The following is a 23,813-nucleotide window of genomic DNA, read 5'->3' on the forward strand; positions in this document are numbered from 1 at the left end:
GGTTTCGCTGGTTCGAATCCTGGGCACGGACATGGCACTGCTCGTCAGGCCATGCCAAGGAGGCATCCCACATGCCATAACTAGAAGGACCCACAACTAAAAATGCAAAACTATGTACCGGTGGTTTTGGGGAGAAAAAGGAAAAATAAAATCTTTAAAAAAAAACAAAACAAAAAAATAGTTTAGACCAAGTCTAGACTTGGTCCCATGAATCCTTTTGGCAATGAATCCCTTCTCAGAATAATGTTTTACATGTATAAAATACATAGAATTAAGAAAGAAACCAATTATTTTGAAAAATAAAACTATGAAAATACTATTAAAACTGAATTTGAGAAACAGTAACATATGTGCTTTTTATGAATGTATTAACTACTGTAACTTTTAAAAAGTGATGAGCTGAAAAGGTATTTGTGGGTATTTACAACTGTAACGTGATAGGAAAATATCTGAGATTCTAAAGGTGACAAAGTCTCAGGCACGGCTAACACTACAGTGGTTTGTTGCCTAAGTTCATCATTGAAGGAAATGCTAAATTTCACTTAAAGAATTGAGAAAATAAAATAAATTTTTTGTCCTAGTCATGTTCAAGGACCCCCCCCCGAATTCTATCCACAGCTCCCAGGTTAAGAACTTCTATTCTAAGACAATTAAGACCTTCTAAGACATTAACTTGCCAGTTGAAGAATTCAGTTCAGTGCAAAAAAACATTGACTATCTACTGTGTGTTAAGTGCTTTCCTTCTTTTTCATGTCATGGTGCACGGAGAAAATTGTAATACTGTACTGTGCCCTGGGGTAAATACTTAAGTCAGCCTGCAGCCACAGTCAGCTGGCCCAGGGAGGCTCTAGCAACTCAGCCCTGCACAGCCACCCTGAAGGCTGAAAGGATCAATTTCCCTCACGAACCAACTGGAAAGCTCTTATGTCAGCATAATAACTAATTATGTGAAAGAAACTGTAAAGTTTACCAGAAAATTTTTTAAAAAGAACCAATGTTCCTATCTTTTTGCTTCTAGGAACATACACACCCTTTCCTGCACACCCATTAGGCTCCTGCCCTCATCCCCTTCCCAAGAGATTTTTCTAAACTCTTAACAGTTTATGGCACACAATTTCGGGTGTACCTTTTAAAAGCTAAATGTTGAATAAAAGCAATATGCTTTAACAAACATTTAACGGTTAACCAAGTTCATACACATATTATAATCTGATGCTAGTCCAGCACTTGACAACTTTAAAGGCCATGACAAGCTAGAGTAAATCATGCATCCTATTTGAACTGTGGGCAGCAGACTAACTTCTGCGAACTGTAGTTATGACCTCACAAAACAACTTTACTTGCCCCAAATTAATAAAAGCCTGCAGAGAAGCCAGAATTGAAACTTTCTGGTTTTTCCTTTGGCAATTCTTACCTTTTTGTTGTTCTCTTTAATATCTTGAGGATTCAGAGACTTGTAGTCACTGAGGGAGAAAATGGCACAGTAGGTACATACAGTATTGGATAAAAACAGCTGTTTTTAAAACAAACTGAATCTAAAAACTTGACATTCAATAATACCAAAGAGTAACTAGCAATTTCACAGCAATTCAATCATCAAAACTAATAGCGTGGAAAATTAAGGAAATAAATAAATAAATAAAAACAGTGATTACATGTTTCACTGCCTGAAGCTTTCGACCTAAAGGAGAAGTTAAGGCAGGGGGCCAGACACTAGACTTGACAACCAAATTTACCAGGAGGCAATCCCTTGTTCTCATTGTACAAACAGCTACAGGCTTATTTGTCTCATCTCATTTTTACACTAAGACAATTTTCATAATAATTTGAAGTCAGTTCTTTGTATGAGATGAAGGAGAAAACTCCTTTTTTTTTTTAAACAGAAAATATTGTTTTTAGGCATCAAGAAGGAAGAAATTTTCTTTCTGGCATACACTTCTTCTCTCAAAAAGCAAAGGGTGTGAGTAATAAAAAAAGAAATATAAAGTCAAGTATTTCAGGACCTGTGTTAAGAAATTATTTTATGGTTTTTAAAAAAACTATTATCTATGAAATATTTATAGGGAATGGAAAACGCTTCTACTTACATTAAATCTGGTCTAAAGTGGTGTAATATTGCACAAAAAGATAAACCATTTCTCCACGATGTAGTAAAATTGGTGATTTTCACTCCCCGGTAGTTTTTTGTAACTTCTTTGCACCATACAAGCAATGACTGACTAGCATTTGGCTTTCGTCCCAAAACAGGACTTGGTATAGGGCTCGGCTAGAAAAAAGGAAAAGAGAAAAACATTAAAATAATTTAATGGAAGATGAAAATTAACATTAATTGACCTAACTAGATCATTTGAACCCTTTGATGTCAGTTTAGGTCCTTCAAAACTGTCAATTCAAGACAACTGTAACCTCCAAGAAAGAGACATGAATCTTAAGTTATTATCTTCAGCTTTAGCCTATGGCATTTGCCTGACAAGGATGTAGATATGCAAGATTTTAAACCTATACATAAGAACATGCCAAGGGCTATATTGATAGAAACATTATATTAAAGTATTTAAATACTTAAGGCTGACTATCTGTGTAACTCTCAAGCCCTAAAAAATTTTCCCCAAATGCAATCATGTACAAATATAGTTTCTTTTTGACTAGATTAAAAATAATGTATTTTGAAGTCTGTAGCACAAATTGTTAGCAGTGGAGAGATCAAAATAACAGTAAGTTTTTTTTAATACAGTAATCATATGCATTTTAGATAGCACAATGATAATCATATTCAAAAATACTTCTTATATAAATTTACTGATGGCAAAACATATATAGAGTTATTAACAGTTAGGTGTTGGTAGCAACAGCACACAACAGTACATAATTTGGATTTGCTCAAAATATTTTCTAATTATCACTGATAGCTACTTGTGAATATTAGGTAAGTCGGGGGGAGTGCGTGTGTGTGTGTTTTAAATCTTAAGTATATACTTGGCTTTCCCCCCTTGTTCACATACTTGAAACAACAACGATGACAACAAAACTAAGACTACACAATAAGATTTTTATCCCAAACTCTTATTCTTAAAACCACGTCATCTTCTTTTACTGAGTAACAACCACAGTTTGTGATGGTAACTTTAGAGATTGATGCAATTGAAAACTATAAAGAAAACTACTAAATGTTTCTGGACTTTAGATCTTGCTATCAATTAAGTGCTGGCTAGAGACATAAAATACAGGCCCTCTAAAATCAGGTGATGGGAGAACAATTATTTATCCCTAATATCATTTAAATTTAACAAGTAAACCATTCTTGCCACACAGCTTACTTAAGAAAGACCAATGATGCCCCCACTTGACAAAAGCATGTTAGTGCCAAACAATTAAAACCATCAACCCACACAATTACGATTTATGCATTGACTGCACCTGTGGAAAGACTATTAAGAAACACTAAGGATGTAATTTCTTATTTTTTATTAACTGTAAGATTAACAAATTGTTATATAAATAACCATAAATCTAGCCAAGTGCTGTTCTTTAAATGATCACCCATACAAAGTCAATGCTGGTCATAAAAATCAATAAATTTGGATCAATTCTTCTTAATATGAAGAAGTAGGTAAAAATGTCATTCCCAACATAGGAAGGCATTTACTTTAAAATAAATAATAGCTCTTTAAACTATCAATCTAACATGTATAAAAATGAACCATTAAATTTATTTTCACCCAACGGTAACTTTTCACTGTGACTTTCAAATCCCTCTAGAAGTAGAGTGGAGAATGGTCTATGGATGAGCTAGCAGATCAGTGAACTACGCACAAACACATTTTTCCTTAGATTTTCTATTATTCAAAGGATTGCCTTTATTAAAATGTTTTTTGTGTATCAAATTATATTATTAAGGCAGTGATTCATTCTAAGCACGGGTAGCATGTACATGGGCAGATAATCTACAACTATCATTATAATGATTCATTTCAATCATCAGTAGCACTTATATAGGGAATGTACAAATGTCATTATCTCGTTACAATCTAAAGTGGCTTTCTGTACTTAAAAATTAGGAAAAACATACCATGTCAATATGATTATGAATATATCCTTGTTTCTGAGAAGGCTCAACATGAAAAAGCTAAAAGAACTACGCTAAACTTTGGATTTACTCTAACACAAAACCCTCATATTAAAACATCTCACAGGGATGCTTACTGCACTGCTAAGAAAAAGAAGTCATATGTAATTGAAGAAACTTTGATGAAATTACAAGCCCTATAATAAATGGTTATGTTGATTGCAGAGAAAGAAAATTGACATAGAGCCATTGTTCAATGAATCATCCGCTTCAGAACTACGGACCTTTCATCTAATATTTTGCAGAGGGTCATAAAAAAATAAGCAGTTAAGTCATTTTGAAACCTTCAGTACAAAAATGGATGAAATTACTTGTTTCTTGCTATAGGTGGCTCCTGATTTTGTAGTAAACATGCAGGTTACTTGATTTCTCTATGTCTCTCATCTATAAAATGGAGGTTGTAATGGTACTTATTGTTGTAGTAACAAGAACTGCCTCCCCCTCTTCCTGCCCATTACGATCATTACCACTCTCTCCCTGGATCAGCATATCAACCTCTTTGCTGCTTCTTGGATACCCTAGTCATGGTCCCATTTTAGCGCCTTTGCCCAGATTGCTCCATTTGCCTGGCTGCTCTCCTCTCATATAGCTGCATGGTTAACTCCAACGCAACTATCTCCATTAGGATTATTATGACTACCCTATTTGATGATGCAACCCATCTCCATCGCCAACCCCAACCCAGTGCTCCTGACTCCCCTTATCTTGCTCTAGTTTTTCCATAGTACTTATCCTCTTCTTATGGTCCATACAACTTATTTTGGTAATTACCAAAATATGCTTATTGGTTACGCTTATTGCTTATCACCTGGACATCCTCACAAAATAAAAAGGCTAGGAGGGCAGGGATTTTAGTTCGTTTTGTTTATTAACCTATCCCAAGCGTCCAGAACAGCTCCTGGTACATAGTAGGCACTCACTACATACTGTCAAATGAATAAATGCATGCAAAACATTTAGCACAATGTATGGCACATGGCAACTATTCAGTAAATATTAATTGCAATTATTATTACTACCACCAATGTTTATCAACAGTTGAACTCCTATTTTTGAGGGTCTTTTGGAAACTTTAAAGGCCATGAATGTCTTCAAGATAGTGAAAATTTTTTTGCAAATAAAGCTTTAACTAGAAGATAATCTTGATACTCTATGTGCAAAATGAGGCACTTGGAATTCTTGGCTACATATCTACTTCTATGGGTTTGGTGAAAAAAGCCCTGAATGACTGTGATTTATTGCTTTCCAAAGAAAGGACGACACCAAAATCTGGCCATTAAGGGTAGATCCAAACTTTCAAATGTTAGAACTCTTTAAAAGTTCCTTCTTACATTTTTGCAATGACCAGATGTGTAAGAAGTCATCTCTATTTAACATATCAGGAAAGTAAAGCACAGATATTACAGTTGTCTTTTTTATGTACTGAGAGAAGAAATGTCTAAAAGCCATTCTAATTAAAACTTTATGATCAGAATGATCAGAGTAGGCTCAATTAGGTAATCCTGCCAGTTCTCTTTCAATCAAGCCACCATGCGGATGAAATTGCACTGATCTCAGTTTAACTGAGAACTACAGTTGGATGTCAACCATCATGAAGTGATGACAGTAGAGAAGAAACAGGACTTGAAACTACTGTTGGACTTAACGGTTCTAATATAGATAATTTTAATGTATTATTTTTGTTAACATAGCATATTACCTATTAAAGATAGTAATGTCACCTAGTTATTATGCTAACAATGACAAGAGGATTTCTTTCAGAAAACAGGCAAATAACTTGTTACAAAATTTCCTAAATCATAATAGCTGTAAGAAATTTCAATTCCATTTTTTCTGCTGTACCCCTCTGACTATAGCTGCTCTCTCTTTTGCGGTCTCCCTTCTTCCACTGATACAAGCACATATTTCTCTAGGTATTGCTCTAAATAGTTCTCTCTCGCCACACTTTAAGCTGATTCACTCCCAGGATTCCAACTATCACTTCCATGCAGACGATTCCCAAATATACATTTATAGTTCAAACTATCTCAAGTTGACATTTCCAGCTGGCTGTCCTTCCTGCCATATAAAATTCAAACTCAATATGTCCAAAACCATAATTATAGTCTTTCCCTACAACCTGCTTCATTTTCATTATGTTTGCAAATGATACTGCTATTGTCCCACTGCCTAGACTTTTAATCTCGGAATCAGCCTTGAACTCTTCCTTCACCTATCATCCTTTACTGGTTATTTCACGGGCAATTTTGATCCTAGTGTTGTAATGTTTTTATAATCTACCTTCTTTCGCCTAGGATATTACAAAATATTCCTAATAGGTCTTCCTTCTTCTAAATTCTCCCTTATCTGACCCATTGCCATAGCTACAATCTTCTTAAAGCGGAAGTCAAAGGCTCCAATGGCTCTCAAGAACGTACAAAATGATGACAAAATACTTCTGAGCATTGAATCCCAAATCTTTTTCAAAGTATCTTTTCTCTAGGATGACTCACCATTCTCTAAAATCACTATGCTTTCCTGCCTAGCTCTCAGCTCCCTCACTTTCAGTCTTTGATCATATAGATTGTTAGCTCACTTGGAATATCTTCTGTCCCAAGTCTAACTGGTACAATTTCACTCTACTTAAATTCAACTGTCATCTGCCACATGATATCCCTTTCCAACTCCCAGTCAGTAGGAGACCCTTCAGTGTTCTTTTGACTCTCTGTCTCTCTTACAGCATTTTTACTACAATATGTTCAGTTCTTCCCTCTTCAAAAACAGGCATTAATTTTTCATTAATCAATAAAGTATATTCTGGGCATCTACCACATCCCACATGCAATGTTAAAACCTTTACATGCTCATTTAATCATCACAATTCCTCTGAGGTAGGTACTGTTATTCTCAATTTCAGCTGAAGAAACTGAGGTTACACAGCTAGGAAGTGGAAGAATTAGACTCTATACCAAGGTGTTCCTACTCCAGAGCCTGTACTCTTAAACATGCATTTCACGTTTTGAGATAAAAAATGCACTTTTAGGACCTCAGTAGAAACTGTACGTTTCTTGAGACCAGTGATTGCCTCCGTCAACTTATTATCTTTTTCAGAGCTTAGATCACTCCCCAGTGTATGTTAAATTACTTGACTCAAAAAAGGCAATTGATCCAAACAATTTAAAACCTAGGAGTATTCTGTTAATAAAACCCTTTGCCCCTTTTGTTGGATTTTAGATTATTGATTAGAACTATAACTAGGACTAATTAAGTCCAGACCAATGAGATATACACTACCATTGCTAAAGTTGTAGGATATTTTGGTTTCCACAGTGTTAATTCTGGGAGCCTTTCCCCAATTATTGCAAATTATTACACACAGTTGAGAGAACTTTGGACAAATCTCAACATTTGGTGAGCTCAAAACAACAGCAGTGTTGAGAACAAGAACACTTGTATCTGAACTGTTCTTATTCTTTTGCAAAGTGTTTTCATTCAAATAATTTCATTTTATTCTCATAGTAAATTTGAAAGTTAGGCTTTGTTACTCTACTACTAGACAATTAGAAAGATTATGCCATAATTAAAATATTGGGAGGAATTTCTGCTTACATTAAAGTAGGAGTACCAGCTGAACACAACTTTTAAAAAGCTGAACAAATTATTTTTTAAAAATCTAAGAAATATCAAACAACTATCCCCAAGTCAAGATCTGGAGAGACTAGGAAACCAGAGAGTGAGCGAGCCTCTCAGTGCTCCTTCTTATAATGGCTGATCTGGAAGTGAGCTGAGAGGCAGAGCTGTAATTTTTGTAGACTTCCAAATAGCAATATGAGCACCACCACCCTCAAAAATAGAAAAAAAATAATAATAAAGAAGAGAGCAAAAAATAAGGAAATAGAAAATAAGCATACAATAAAAAGGATCAACAAAACCAAAAGGGGCTTCTTTGAAAGGAAAAAATCACTTATACCTGTAATGTGACTTCCAAGAAAAAAAAGGGAAGCAAATTCTGGCTAGAAGAAATAGAAAACCTGGAGAATCTATAACTATTGAAGAAATTAAATTTGTAATTAAAATCCTTCCTTATAAACAAAATTCCATTTGGATTAACTAATAAATTCTACCAAATAGGCAAGGAAGAAATATCTCTAACATTACCACAAATTATTCCAGAGAATAAGAAAAATGGGTTTTTTTCTCCAACTCATTTCACGATCCTAGCAAATCTTGATATAAAACTCAAGAGGATAAGGCAAAATTACAAGAAAACCTATATGAATACAGAGGCAAAAGTCTCAATGAAAATGTTAGCATACTGAATCTAGCAATTTATAAATTGAACAAACTGGACAGGAATGTACATTTGACCTGACATTAGCAAATCTATTGAGGTACCTTGCCAAATCAACACACTATAGGGAAAAATACGTACATACAATCATCTAAATAGATGCAGAAAAGTATTTAATAAAATTTAATGTCCATTTATATTCTATAGAATAATCTTAGTAATCTACTAGTAATAGAAGATTCCTTAACTTGTAAAAAGCCTACAGCAAATATCGCAATGGTGAATTCCAAGTTTTCCCTTTGAGATTGGGAATCTATCACCACTTTTATTCAATACTGTTTGGAGGTCCTAGCTAGTGCATGAAGGCCAAAAAAAGACATAATGGTAGAAATATTGGAAAAGGAACAAAATTACAAAACTGACAGCATTTACAAATACTATAATTCTGTAGAAAATCCAAAAGAATCTACAGCTAATGAGAATTAATAAGAGAATTTAAAGAGGTTGCTGGATACAAAAAACAACGTAGAAAACCAACTGCATTCCTACACCAACAAAGCAGTTAGAAATTAAAATTTATGACTATTCATAGTGGCATAAAAAAATAAAGTACTAAGAAATAAATCTACAAATAATGTGCATGAATGCTATAGAAAAACTGTTAAGCTTTATTGTGGGGGAAAAAAGAAAAAAGGAGACCTAAAGAAATATACCATATTCAGGAATTAGAAGACTCAATTTTGTAAAGATACCAATTTTTTTCAGGGTCAAAGGGTTAACCAACAAACCCAAACTTGCTTTTCATGAGAAGATGAGTTTACGTGAGCCTACTTTCTAGAAACATTTCCATAGAAATATACTGGATTAAGATCAATATGTCAGATTTGTTACTAAGCAATATTATTTATTGTAAAAATGACCCTGGATTAGTGAACTGCATCTAGACTTGGAAGCCTGTCAATAAACTATAAATGCCCACTGAAAAACAAAGGCCACAGGTTCCATGTGCTTAGTGTGATTCTTGTAACCAAATATGTTCCCCAAGTGACCCGATGGTTATACCTATGGGATGTTAACAAGATCTCGTATTTTATAAGCCAGTGGTCCACACTTACTCACCTGGTCATGCCACCTTACAACTGAACAGTTCATGGGGGACTAAAATATGTCACTGCATACCTGATGCTATAATGCTAACATACTGTACTTCCTGTCCTTCTATAAAGCTAAGTAAACCTAGTGGCAAATTATACATATATGTATATACACATACACACATATAAACATATACAATAATATATATTTTGACAAAAGGCTTGTAATCAGAATACACACTCACACAAAAAAACCTACAAAACAGTAAAACAAACTGAACCAATAGAAAAATGAGTAAAAACTGAATGTGCACTTTACAAAAAAAGAAATTCAAATATCCAGTAAACATATGAAAAGTCACTCCACAATATTAGTATTGAGAGAACTGCACAAAGCACTACTACACATTTCCCTCCAGAAAGGCTAAAATTAAAAAGTCTTTTAATTAAAATGAAATTAAATTTTAATGTTATTAAAAATACCAAGTGTTGACAAGGATGTGGAGCAAAGGGAGCTCATACAGGGCTAACGGAAAAACTCTGGCATCCTCTACTGTGCTCAACTTGAAGATGTGTATATCCTATGACCCAGCAATCCTAGGTTTATTTCCTACACAAATGCATGCTTATACAGAATAGAATACATGTTCAAAAATGTTCACAGCATGTAACGGTCTATTATTGTTATTTTAAATTAATATATTTTAAAAATTTCTCATTTTTAATTTCTCATATTGTAAATATCACCAGGTATAACTTGCATAAACAAAAACTATTTGGGGCCTTCAAAAACTTAAAAAAATTTTTTATTATGATAAGATATACATAATACAGTATTTGCCATCTTAACCATTTTTAAGTGTATAGTTCAGTGGTATTAAGTACATTCCTGTTGTGCAACAATCACCACTGTCTAATTCCAGAACACTTTTTGGCTTGCAGAACTGAAACACTATAGCCATTGAACAGTAATTCCCCATTTCCCTTCTCCCAAGAGCCCCTGGCAACCACCATTCTACTTTCTGTCTCTCTGATTTTGATTTCTCTAGGTACCTCATATAAGTGGAACCATACATATTTGTCTTTTTGTGACTAGCTTATTTTACTTAGCATAATGTCCTCAAGGTTCATCCACGTTATAGCATATGTCAGAATTTCCTTCCTTTTTAAGCCTAAATAATATTCCATTGTTTGTATATGCCACATTTTGTTTATCCATTCATTTGTCAATAGACACATGGGTTGCTTCCACTTTTTAGCTATTGTGAATAATGCTTCTGTTTAGTGCCACTGAGTTGATTCCAATGCCTAGCCATCCTCTTCCACAAGTGGAACCCTGCGTAGTCTTTTTGCACCATTCTCTCACCTATAGCCAGCGCTATATCAGACAATGCTCTGCTGTTATTCATACGATTTTCACAGCTGAGTTTTTGGAAGTGAGTGGTCAGGTCCTTCTTCCTAGTTTGTCTTAGTCTGGAAGCTCTGCTGAAACCTGTCCACCATGGGTGACCTTGCAGCTATCTGAAATACTGGTGGGCTAGCTTTCAGCATCACAGCAACAAACAGCTGCCACAGTATGACAACTACAGACAGGTGGTGTGGTTCCCTGACTGGGAAACAAACCCAGGCCTTGGCAGTGACAGCCTTGAATCTTAACCACTAGACCACCAGGGCTGGCTGCTCTACGAGTATTGGTGTAAAAATACTTCAAGATCGGCTTTCAATTCTTTTGGGTATACATCCAGAAGTGAAATAACTGAATCGTATGGTAATTCTATTTTAAATTTTTTGAGGAACTTCTACAGTGTTTTCCATTGTGGCTACACCACTTTACATTCCCACTAACAGGGCACAAGTGTCCTAATTTCTCTAGACCCTCGTCAACACTTGCTATTTTCTGGGGTTTTTTGATAGTAGCCATCCTAATGGATGTGAAGTGGTGTGTCTCATTGTGGCTTTGATTTGCATTTCTTTGATGATTAGTGATGTCCAGCATGTTTTCAAGTGCCTATTGGCCATGTATATATCTTCTTTGGTGAAATGTCTATCCAAGTCCTTTGTTCATTTTTGAATTGTGTTTGCTTTTTGTTGTTGAGTTTTAGGAGTTCTCTATACATTCTGGATATTAATCTCATCAGATATATGATTTACAAATATTTTCTCATATTATGTAGGTTGGCTTGTCACTCTCTTGATTGTGTCCTTTGATGCATGAAAATTTTAAATTTTCATGAAGTCAGATTTGCCTATTTTTTCTTTTGTTGCCTGTGCCTTTGGTGTTATATCCAAGAATTCATTGCCAAGCCAAGGTCATGAAGCTTCTGCTCTATGTTCTCTCCCAGGAGTTTTATAGTTTTAGTTATACTTTTAGGTCTTTAATCCATTTTGAGTTAATTTTTGTATATAGTATTATGTAAGGGTCCAAGTCCATTCTTTTGCATGCGGATATCCAGTTTTCCCAGGACCATTTGTCCCAACTGAATGGACTTGGTACCCTTGCTGAAAATCATTTCATCCCACATGAAATGGTTTATATCTGGGTTCTCCATTCTATTCCATTGCTCTATATGTCTGTCTTTATGCCAGTACCACACTGTTTGATTATTGTAGCTTTGCAGGAAGTTTTAAGATGAGGAAGTGTGAGCCCTCCAACTCTGGTCTTTTTCAAGATCGTTTTGGTTATTCAGGGTTCCCTGAGATTCCATATGAATTTTAGGATGGATTTTTCTATTTTTGCAAAAAATTTCTTTAAGATTTTGATGGGGGTTGCATTGAATCTCTAGATTGCTTTGGGTAGTACTGACATCTTAACAATACTGTCTTCCAATCCATGAATATGGGATGTCTTTACATCTATTTGTGTCTTCTTCAAGCTCTTTCATCGTGTTCTACTTCTCAGTGTAGAAGCCTTTTACCTCCTTGGTTAATTCTTAAGTATTCTATTCTTTTTGATACTATTTTAAATGCAATTGTTTCCTTAACTTCCTTTTCCAATTGTTCATTTTTAGTGATAGGAATTCAAATGATTTTTGTGTGTTGAATCTGCATCTGTTGCTGATCTTAGTTATAAGAGTTTTCTCAGTGGAATCTTTAGGTGGTTTTCTACATATAAGGTCATATCATCTGTACACAGAGATAATTTACTTCTTCCATTCCAATTTGGATGAGTTTTATTTCTTTTTCTTACCTAATTGCTCTAGCTTGGACTGCCAGTACAATGTTGAACAGAAGTGGTGAGAGTAGGCATCCTTGCTTTGTTCCTGATCTTAAAGAAAAAGCTTTCAGTATTTCACCAATGAGTATGATTTTTGCTGTGGGTTTTTTCATATACAACTTTTATTATCTTGAGGTAGTCTATTCCTAGTTTGTTGAATGTTTTTATCATGAAAGGGGGTTGAGTTCTGTCAAATGCTTTTTCTGCACCTATTGAGATAAAATCAGATGATTTTAACCTTCATTCTGTTAATGTGGTGTTGATCAATTTTTGCAGGTAGAACCATCCATGCATTCCAGGAACAAATCCCACTTGGTCATGATGTACAATTCTTTTAGTATATTGCTGAATCCAGTTTTCTAGTCTGTTGTTGAGGATTTGTGCATCAATATTTTAAGGGACATTGGTCTATAGTTTCCTTTTCCTGTAGCGTCTTTGTCTGGCTTTGGTATCAGGGTAATGCTGGCCTTATAAAGTAAGTTAGAAAGTGTTCCTCCTCTTCAATTTTTGGGAAAACTTTGAGGATTATTTGTATTTTTTCTTCTTTAAATGTTTGGAAGAATTCACTAGTGAAGCCATTAGGCTCATGGCTTTTCTTTGTCAGGAAATTTTTGATGAGTGATTCAGTGTCCTTATGAGTTACAGGTCTATTCAGATTTTCTGTTTCTTCAAGATTCAGTCTTGGTAGGTGTTGTACTTCTAGGAATTTGTCCATTTCATCTAGGTTATTCCAATTCGTTGTCATACAGCTGTTCATAGTACTGTCTTATAATCCTTTTTATTTCTGTAGAATCATTAGTGATGTACTCACTTTCATTTCTGATTATGTCATTTGAGTCTTCTCTTCTCTTTTTTTTTTTTTTGAGGAAGATTAGCCCTGAGCTAACATGTGCTGCCAATCCTCCTCTTTTTGCTGAGGAAGATGGGCCCTAAGACAACATCCATGCCCATCTTCCTCTACTTTATATGTGGGACACCTGCCACAGCATGACTCAACAAGCAGTGCATAAGTCTGCACCCAGGATCTGAACCAGTGAACCCTGGGCCACCAAAGCTGAATGTGCAAACTTAACTGATGCGCCACCGGACTGGCCCCTTCTCTTGTTTTCTTAGTCCACCTATTTAAAGGTTTGTCAATTTTGTTGATCTTTTCAAAGACCTAATTTTTGGTTTCATTGATTGTCTCTACCTTTTTTCTTTTTTTTAGCTCTTTGAGATTTTTTTTTTCTAATTGGCACCTGACCTAACAACTGCTGCCAATCTTCTTTTTTTTTTTCCTGCTTTATCTTCCCATCCCCCCACCATACATAGTTGTATATCTTAGTTGCAGGTCCTTCTAGTTGCGGGATGTGGGACGCCGCCTCAACGTGGCCTGACGAGCAGTGCCATGTCCACAGCCAGGATCCGAACCCTGGGCCGCCGCAGTGGAGCGTGTGAACTTAACCACTCAGCCACAGAGCCGGCCCCTCTATCTTTTTTCAAAGCCCTTAGTTTTTTAGTTTTAGGTTCATAAAAAAAATTTTTTTTTTTAAAGATTGGTACCTGGGCTCACAACTGTTGCCAATCTTCTTTTTTTTTTTTCTGCTTTTTCTCCCCAAATACCCCCAGTACATAGTTGTATATTTTAGTTGTGGGTCTTTCTAGTTGTGTCATGTGGGATGCCGCCTCAATGTGGCCTGATGAGTGGTGCCATCACTCATGGCACCCACTCATGGCCTGGGTCCATGCCCAGGATCTGAACCAGTGAAACCCTGGGCCGCTGAAGCGGAGCATGGCCACAGGGCCGGCCCCCTCAAAAAATTTAAAGTGTAAAGATTTCTCATATATTCCCTGCCTCCAAACATGCATAGTCTCTCCCATTATCAACATCATTCACCATGACGGTACATTTGTTACCAAGGATGAACCTGCACTGACATACCATAATCACTCAAAGTCCATAAGTTACCTTAGGGTTCACTCTTGATGTTGTACCTTCTACCAGTTTGGACAAATGTATAATGATATATATCCATCATTATAATATCATACAGAGTATTTTCACTCCTCTGTGCTCTACCTATTCATCTCTTCCCTCCATCTAACTCCTGGCAACCACAGATCTTTTTATTGTCTCCATAGTTTTGCCTTTCCCAGAATGTCATACAGTTGGAAACACACAGTATGTAGCCTTTTCTGATTGGCTTCTTTCAATGCACTTAAGGTTCCTCCATGTCTTTTCATGGCATGATAGCTCATTTCTTTTTCACACTGAACAATATCTTATTGTCTGGATGTACCACAGTTTATTTATCCATGCACCTACTGAAGGACAGCCTGGTTGCTTGTAAGTTTTGGCAATTACGAATAAAGCTGATATAATCATCTACATGCAGGTTTTTGTGTGGATGTAAGTTTTCAACTCCTTTGGGTAAATACCAAGGAATGTGATTGCTGGATTGTATGGTAAGAGTATGTTTTACTACTGTAAGAAATTGCCAAACTCTTCCAAAGTAGCCATACCATTTTGTATTCCCACCAGCAGTGTACGAGAGTTCCTCCTGCTCCACATCCTCACCAGCATTGGGTGTTGTCAGTGTCCCAGATTTTGGCCATCTAATAGGTGTGTGGTGGTATCTCACTGTTTTAATTTGTATTTCCCTGATGACACATGATGGGGAGCGTCTTTTCTTATGCTCATTTGTAATCTGTAAATCTTTGGAGAGGTGTCTGTTAAGGTCATTAGCCCATATTTTATTGGGTTGCTTGTTTTCCTATTGCTGAGTTTTAGGATTCTTTGTATATTTTCAATAGCAGTCTTTTATCAGATGTGTCCTTTGCAGATATTTTCTACCTGTCTGTGGCTTGTCTTCTCATTCTCTCTGCATTGTTTTCACAGAGCAGAAGTGTTTTTCTTTTTTACAGACTGCTTTTGGGGATGGGGGGGTGAGGAAGACTGGCTCTGAGCAAACATCTGTAGCCAATCTTCCTCTTTTCGCTTGAGGAAGATTGTCACTGAGCTAACATCTGTGCCAATCTTTCTTTATTTCGTATGTGGGATGCCACCACAGCATGGCTTGATGGGTAATGTGCAGGTCTATGCCCAGGATCCTAACTTGTGAACCCCAGGCCACCAAAGTGGAGCACGCGAACATACCCATTACGCCATGGGTCAGCCCCCAGAAGTTTTTAATTTTAATGAAATCCAGATTATCCATTATTTCTTTCATGAATTGTGTCTTTGGTATTGTATCTAAAAAGGCATCACCATATCCAAGGTCATCAAGGTTTTCTCCTGTCATCTTCCAGGAATTTTACAGTTTCGCATTTTATATTTAGATCTGTGAGCTATTTTGAATTATTTTTTATAAAGAGTGTAAAGTCTCATTTTTTTCATATTTTTGCATGTGGATGTCCAGTTGTTCCAGCGCCACTTGTTATATTGTTTTTCTATTACCTATTTCACTTACGTTTGCTGTAATCTTTATTATCCCTTTCTTTTTTGATAGCTTTGGGTTTAGTTTGTTCTTTTTTCTAGTTCCTTAAGTTGTAAAGTTAGGTTGTTGAATTTTTTAAATTTTAATTTAATGATCTATTTTATTTAACCAAACAAATTCAAACTAATGGCATTGCAACATGTAATTAATACTTAAGATTATTAATAAAATATTTTCTATTCTTGGCCTGGACTGTCTTCAAAATCCAGAGTGCATTTGGCACTTAGAACACATCTCCATTTAGACAGGTGCTGAATGACCACATGTATCTAATGGCTATTGTATGAGAAAGCGTAGCTATAAACTTTTAAAAATATTTTATTTTGCTAATAAAAATTGTATATATTTAAGGTGTAGAACATGATGTTTTGATATACATACACATTGTGAAATGATTACTACAGCCAAGTGAATTAACATACCCATCACTTCACACTGTTATCATTTTTGTGTGTGTGGTGACAACACTTAACTATTTGCTATTTCTTAGCAAATTTTAAGTATACAATACAGTATTATTAACTACTGTCACCATGCTGTATATTAGATTGCTAAAACTTTTATGTAAGATACAACATAAACCTTTGTACTCTTTGACCAGCAACCCCCCCCCCCCCCCACCAAGGCTCCCCACCCCTGCTGCTGGTAACCACCATTCTATGCCTCTATGAATTCAACTTTTTTCAGATTTCACATATAAGTGAGATCACGTAGTATTTTTCTTTCTGAGCCTGCCATATTTCATTAGTATAATGTCCTCTAGGTTCATCTATATTATTGCAAATGGCAGTATTTTCTTCTCTTTAAAAGGTGAATAAGATTCAATTGTAAATATACCACAACTTTTATTTTAATTGAAGTATAATTGACATACAAATATCCTATTAGTTTAAAATATACAACATTTATATACATTACAAAAGGATCACCATGATAGGTCTAGTTACCATCTGTCACCATTCAGTTATCAGAATATTACTGACTATATATCAGTTTGTACTTCAACCCCCTTTACCTATTCCACCCCCAAGCCTCTCCTGACTCTGGTAACCACCAGTTTGTTTCCTGTATCTATGAGTCTGTTTCCGTTTTGTTTGTTCATTTGTTTCGCTTTTTAGATTGTACACATAAGTGAAATCATATGCTATTTGTCTTTCTCTGTCTGACTTATTTCACTTAGCATAATACCCTCTAGGTAAATCCAAATTGTTGCAAATGGCAAGATTTCATTCTTTTTTACGGCTGAATTATATACACACACACACACACACACACACACACAGTGGAATGTATTTATATAATAACACACACACACACACACATACACACTATATATATATATATACCACTTTATCCACTCATCTATTGATGGGTCTTTAGGTTACTTCCATATCTTGGCTATGGTAAATAATGCTGCAATGAACATAGGGGTGCTGCATATACTTTTGAACTAGTGTTTTCATTTTCTTCAGATAAAGACGCAGAAGTGGAATTGCTGGATCGTATAGTAATTAAAAACAATTTTTTTCAGGAATCTCCAACTGTTTTTCATAGTGGCTGCACCAATTTATGTTCCCACCAACAGTGTACAAGGGTTCCTTTTTCTCCACACCCTCGTCAACACTTGTTATCTTTTGTCTTTTTTATAATAGCCATTCTGACATGTGTGAGGTGGTATTTCACTATGGTTTTGATTTGCATTTCCCTGATGATTAGTGATGTTGAGCATCTTTTCATGCACTTCTTGGTCATCTGCATGTCTTCTTTGGAAAAATGTCTATTTGAGGGCCTGGCCCCATGGCCAAGTGGCTAAAGTTCTGTGCACTCTGCTTCAGTGGCCCAGGTTCGCAGGTTTGGATCCTGGGCATGGACCTACTCCACTCACCAGCCATGCTTTGGTGGTGTCCCACATACAAAAAACTAGAGGAAGACTGGCACAGATGTTAGCTTAGGGCAAATCTTCCTCAGCAAAAAAATGTCTATTTGAGTCCTCTGCCCATTTATTAATTGAGTTTTTTTATATTAAGTTGTATAAATTCTTTATATACTTTAGATGTTAACACTTTATCAGATTATGGTTTGCAAATACCTTCCTCTCCTATTCAGTAGGTTGCCTTTTGTTTTGTTGATGGTTTCACTCACTGTGCAAAAGCTTTTTAGTTTCATGCAATCCCATTTGTTTATTTTTGCTTTTGTTGCGGTTCCCTGAGGAGACTGGTCGAAAAAAAATATTGCTAAGACTAATGTCAAAGAGCTGACTGTTGACTGTCCATGTTTTCTTCTAGGGGTTTTATGGTTTCAGGTCTTAAATTGAAGTCTTTAATCCATTTTGAATTTATTTGTGCATACGGTATAAGACAGTCATTCAGTTTCATCCTTTTGCATGTGGCTGTCCAGTTTCCCCAACACCATTTACTGAAGAGACTATCTTTTCCCCATTGTATATTCTTGTCTTTGTCATAGATTAATTGACAATATACGTCTGAGTTTATTTCTCAACTCTCTGTTCTAGTCCATTGATCTATGTGTTTGTTTTTGTGCCAGCACCATACCTTACTATAGCTTTGTAGTATATTTTAAAATCAGGGAGCATGATACTTCCAACTTTGTTCTTCTTTATCAAGAATGCTTTGGCTATTCAGGGTCTTTTGTGGTTCTATACAAATTTTAGGATTCTTTGTTCTAGTTCTGAGGAAATGCCATTGGCATTTTGATGGGGACTGCACTGAATCTGTAGATTGCTTTGGGTAGCACGGACATTTTAACAATTCTTTCAACCCATGAGCATGGTGCATCATTCCATTTACTTGTGTCATCTTCAATTTCTTTCATCAATGTCTTATAGTTTTCAAAGTACAGGTCTTTCACCTCCCTGGTTAAATTTATTCCTATGTATTTTATTCTTTTTTTAAAAGTTTGTATTGAGTTAATGATAGGTTACAATCTTGTGAAATTTCAGTTGTACATTATTGTTTGCCAGTCGTGTTGTAGGTGCACCCCTTCACCCGTTGTGCCCACCCCCCACCTCATCTTTCCCCTGGTAGCCACTAATCTGTTCTCTTTGTCTACATTATTTTATTCTTTTTGATGCAACTGTAAATGGGACTGTTTTCTTAATTTCTCTTTCTGATAGCTCATCATTAGTGTACAGAAACGCAACCAATTTCTGTATGTTCATTTTGTATCCTGCAACTTTACTCAATTCATTTATTGGTTCTAATAGTGTTTTGGTGGAGTTGTTAGGTTTTTCAATATATAGTATCACGTCATCTGCAAACAGTGACAGTTTCACTTTTTGTTTTCCAGTCTGGATGCCTTGTATTTCTTCTCCTTGCCTAACTGCTTGCTGTAGCTGTGCCTTCCAGCGCTGTGTTGAATGAAAGCCGTGAGAATGGGCATCCCTGTCTTGTTCCTAATCTTAGAAGAAAACCTGTCAACTTTTCACTGTTGAGTACAATGTTGGCTGTGGGTTTGTCATATACAGCCTTTATCATGTTGAGGTATGCTCCTTCTATACCCACTTTATTGAGAGTTTTTATCATAAGTTGATGTTGAATTTTGTTAAATGCTTTTTCTGCATCTATTGAGGTGATGATATGATTTTTATCCTTTGTTTTGTTAATATGGTATATCACATTAACTTTTTTGCAAATGTTGAACCATCCTTGCATCCTTGGAATAAACCCCACTTCATCCTGGTGTATGATCCTTTTAATGTATTGTTGAATATGCTTTGTTAACACTTTGTTGTGGATTTTTGCATCTATGTTCATCAGGGATATTGTCCTGTAATTTTCTTTTGTTTGTGGTGTCTTTGTCTCGTATCTTTAATTGGTATCATGGTAATGTTGGCCTCATAAAATGAGTTTGGAAGTGTTCCTTCTTCTTCAGTGTTTTTGGAATAAATTGAGATGGATAGGTATTAACTCTTTTGTAAATGTTTGGGAGAATTCACCTATGAAGGTCTTTGGTTCTGGACTTTTGTTTTTTGGGGGAGTTTTTAAGTTACTGACTCAATTTCGTTACTTGTAATCTGTTTATTCAGATTTTCTATTTTTTCATAATTCAGTATCAGAAGGTTGTGTGTTTCTAGGAATTTATCCATTTCTTCTACGTTTTCTAATTTGTTGGTATATAATTGCTCATAGCAGTCTCCTATGATCCTTTGTATTTCTGTGGTGTCAGTTGTATCTTCTCTTTAATTTCTGATTTTATTTATTTGCGTTATCTCTTTTTTGATGAGTTTGCTAAAGGTTTATTGATTTTATCTTTTGAAAGAACCAGTTTTTAGTTTCATTGATTTATTTTTTTTAGTCTCTATTTCACTAATTTTTGCTCTAATCTTTATTATTTCCTTTCTTCTACTAATTTTGAGCTTTGTTTGTTCTTCCTTTTCTAGCTCCTTTAGGTGTAAAGTTAGAGTGCTTGAGGTTTTACTTGTGCTTGAGGTAGGCCTTTATTGCTATGAACTTCCCTTTCAGAACTGCTTTTGCTGTGGTCTAATAGATTTTGAAAAGTTGTGTTTCCATCTTCATTTATTTCAAGGTATTTTTTTGATTTCCTCTTTGATATCTTCATTGACCACTGGTCATTTACAGGCATACTGTTTAATCTCCATGCATTTGTGTTTTTTCCAGTGTTCTTCTTGTAATTGATTTCTAGTTTCATACCATTGTGGTCAGAAAACATGCTTGATATTGTTTCAATTTTCCTAAATTCACTGAGACCTGTTTCACGGCCCAATGTGGTCTATGCTGGAGAATTTTCAATGTGCACTTAAAAAATGTGTATTCTGCAGTTTTTGAATGGAATGTTTTGTATATATCTATTAAGTCCATCTGGTCTTAAATGTCATTTAAGGCCAATGTTTCCTCGTTGATTTTCTGTCTGGATGATCTATCCACTGATGTAAGTGGGGTATTAAAGTCCTCTACTATTACTGTACTACTCTTAATTTCTCCCTTTATGTCTGTTAATATTTGCTTTATATATTTAGGTGCACCTATGTTGGGTGCATAAATATTTACAAATGTTATATCCTCTTCTTGGATTGACCCCTTTATCATTATGTAGTGCCCTTGTCTTTTGTTACAGTCTTTGCTTTAAAGTCTATTTTTTCTGATATGAGTATTACTACCCAAGCTTTGTGTTTCCATTTGCATGGAATACCTTTTTCCATCTCTTCTCTTTCAGTCTGGGTGTGTCTTTAGATCTGAAGTGAATCTTGTAGGCAGGATATAGATGGGTCTTGATTTTTTATCCATTCAGCTATCCTATATCTTTTGATTGGAGCATGTAGACCATTTACATTTAAAGTAATTATTAATAGTTATGCACTTATTACCAATTTGTTAGTTGTTTTCTGGTTGTTTTTGTAGTTCTTCTCTTTTCCTTTCTTCTTCTCTTTGTCTTTTCCTTTGGGGTATCATGGTTTTCTTTAGCGTTATGTCTGAGTTACTTTTTCTTTATTTTTTTACACATCTACTGGAGGTTTTTGGTTTGTGGTTACCATGAGGTTCACACATATTTACCTATATATATAGTAGTCTATTTTAAGGTGATAGTTGCTTAAGTTTGAATGCATTTTTTAAAGCACTACATTTTTACTCATCCTCTCCCACGTTTTATGTTTTTGATGTCACATTTTACATGTTTTTATTTTATGTATCCCTTAGCTACCTATTGTATAGTTGATTTTACTACTTTTGTCTTTTAACCTTTATACTAGCTTTTTAAGGGGTTGATCCATTGTCTTTATTAAATATTTGCCATTACCAGAGAGACTGTTTCTTTCACATATTTTCTTATTTCTAGTTACAGCCTTTTCTTTTCTACTTAAAGAAGATCCTTCAATATTTCTTGTAAGGCCAGTTAAGTGGTGACACAAGCTTAGTGGTGATAAACTCCTTCAGTTTTTGTTTATCTGGGAATCTCTTTATCTCTTCTTCAATTCTAAATGACAACCTTGCTGGGTAGAATATTCTTGGTTGTAAGTATTTTCCTTTCAGCACTTTAAATAAGGCCACTCCCTTACGGCCTGCAAAGTTCTGCTTAAAAAGCAGCTGATAGTCTTATGAGGGTTCTGTTGTATATGACTTGTTTTTCTCCAGCTGCCTTTAAGATTCTCTCTTTATTTTTAACCTCTGCCATTTGAATTATGATATGTCTTAGTGTGGATCTCTTTTGGTTCATCTTGTTTGAGACTCTGTGTTTCCTGGACCTGGATGCCTGTTTCTTTCCCCAGGTCAGGGAATTTTTCAGCCACTATTTCTTCAAATAAGTTTTCTGCCCCTTTCTCTCTCTCTTCTCTCCTTCCAGGACACCTATAATGTGAATGTTAATACACCTGATGTTGTTTCAGAAGTCCCTTAAACTCTCCTCATTTTTAAAAAATTCTTTTTATTTTTTTTTTTTGCTGTTCTAATAGGGTGATTTCCACTATTGTCTTCCAGATTGCTGATCTGTTCTTCTGTATCATCTAATCTGCTGTTGATTCCCTCTACTGTATTTTTCATTTCAGTTTTGGATTCTTCAGCTCTTACTGGTTCTTTCTTATATTTTCTAACTCTTTTTTGAAGCTCTCATTGTGTTCCCCTGTTCTCCTGATTTTGGTGAGCATCTTTATGACCATTACTTTGAACTCTTTATCAAGTAAATTACTTATCTCTGTTTCATTAGGATTTTTTTCCTGGGGTTTTATCTTGTTCTTTCAGTCAGAACATACTCCTATGTCTCCTCATTTTGTTTGACTTTCTGCATTTGTTTCTATGAATTAAGTAAACTAGCTATCCCTCTCAATCTTAAAGGAGTGGCCTTGTGTAGGACCCTCCCTTGTGTAGACTGCATGTGCTGGGAAGCTTTGGCAGAATGGCTGAAGCTGGAGCAGGCACAAGTCAAGAGAGTCCTGGTGTGTGCCACGTCCAGGCCACATTTACAGGATGGCTGAAGCTGGAGTGGATGTGGCCCAGAGGGTCCTGGGGTATGCTCTGCCAGCATCACCTTGGCGGGATGCTGGAGTTGCAGTGGGAGCAGGATGAGGGGGCCCCAGGGTGCATCGTACCAGGGAAACCTTGGAAGGATGACTGGAACTGAAGTAGGCATGAGTAGAGGGACCTGAGGCATACCATGCTTGGGCTGCCTTGGGGAGACAGCTAAAGCTGGCGTCAGTCTGAGTCCTGGGGTGCACTGGGGTGGCCTTAGTAGGCTGGCTAGAGCATTTGAACCACACTCCCACTTGAGCTATGTAGGTGGAGAGGGAATGCAAAAATGGCGCTCACTGGTGCCTCTGACTCTGGAGAGAATTCCAGCAGTTCCCTGCCCATTTAGAAGACATTCTAGGCTTAGTAAATGGATTTCCTTCCTGTATGGTCTAAGTGGCGTTTAACTGCTGTTTTTTCGCTGTGCTCCAGGGCAGGCAAGCCTGTACAAGGGCCTCTCAGTGATATCCCTCCATGCTGCAGGTTACCATTTTGGGCATGGGACTCCTGTCAATACCGTGTCTCCACCTCTCCTACCTATCTCTATGTAGACCCTCTATAGTGTGTTGTGCAGAAGCTGTTCAATCAGTCTTGAGCTCTTCTTCAGGAGGAATTTCTATATATGTAGGTGTAGATTCAGTGTGTCCATGGGAGGA

General features: G+C 36.0%; 1 protein-coding gene across 45 annotated transcripts in view; it reads right to left on the reverse strand.

Annotated features, from left to right (window-relative positions):
* The window catches only part of EHBP1 (EH domain binding protein 1), a 479,572-nt gene that overhangs the window by 97,280 nt on the left and 358,479 nt on the right, over nucleotides 1–23,813 (reverse strand). For all 45 annotated transcript variants that reach the window (XM_070572563.1, XM_070572581.1, XM_070572545.1 and 42 more), the window contains 2 exons: nucleotides 2,088–2,266; nucleotides 1,415–1,463 (listed from right to left, as the gene is read on the reverse strand). In XM_070572563.1, the coding sequence (XP_070428664.1) occupies nucleotides 1,415–1,463; nucleotides 2,088–2,266 (228 nt within the window). The remainder of the gene's footprint in view (nucleotides 1–1,414; nucleotides 1,464–2,087; nucleotides 2,267–23,813) is intronic.

The sequence above is a fragment of the Equus przewalskii genome, chromosome 14 (assembly GCF_037783145.1).
Source record: "Equus przewalskii isolate Varuska chromosome 14, EquPr2, whole genome shotgun sequence".
Lineage (NCBI taxonomy): Eukaryota > Metazoa > Chordata > Mammalia > Perissodactyla > Equidae > Equus > Equus przewalskii.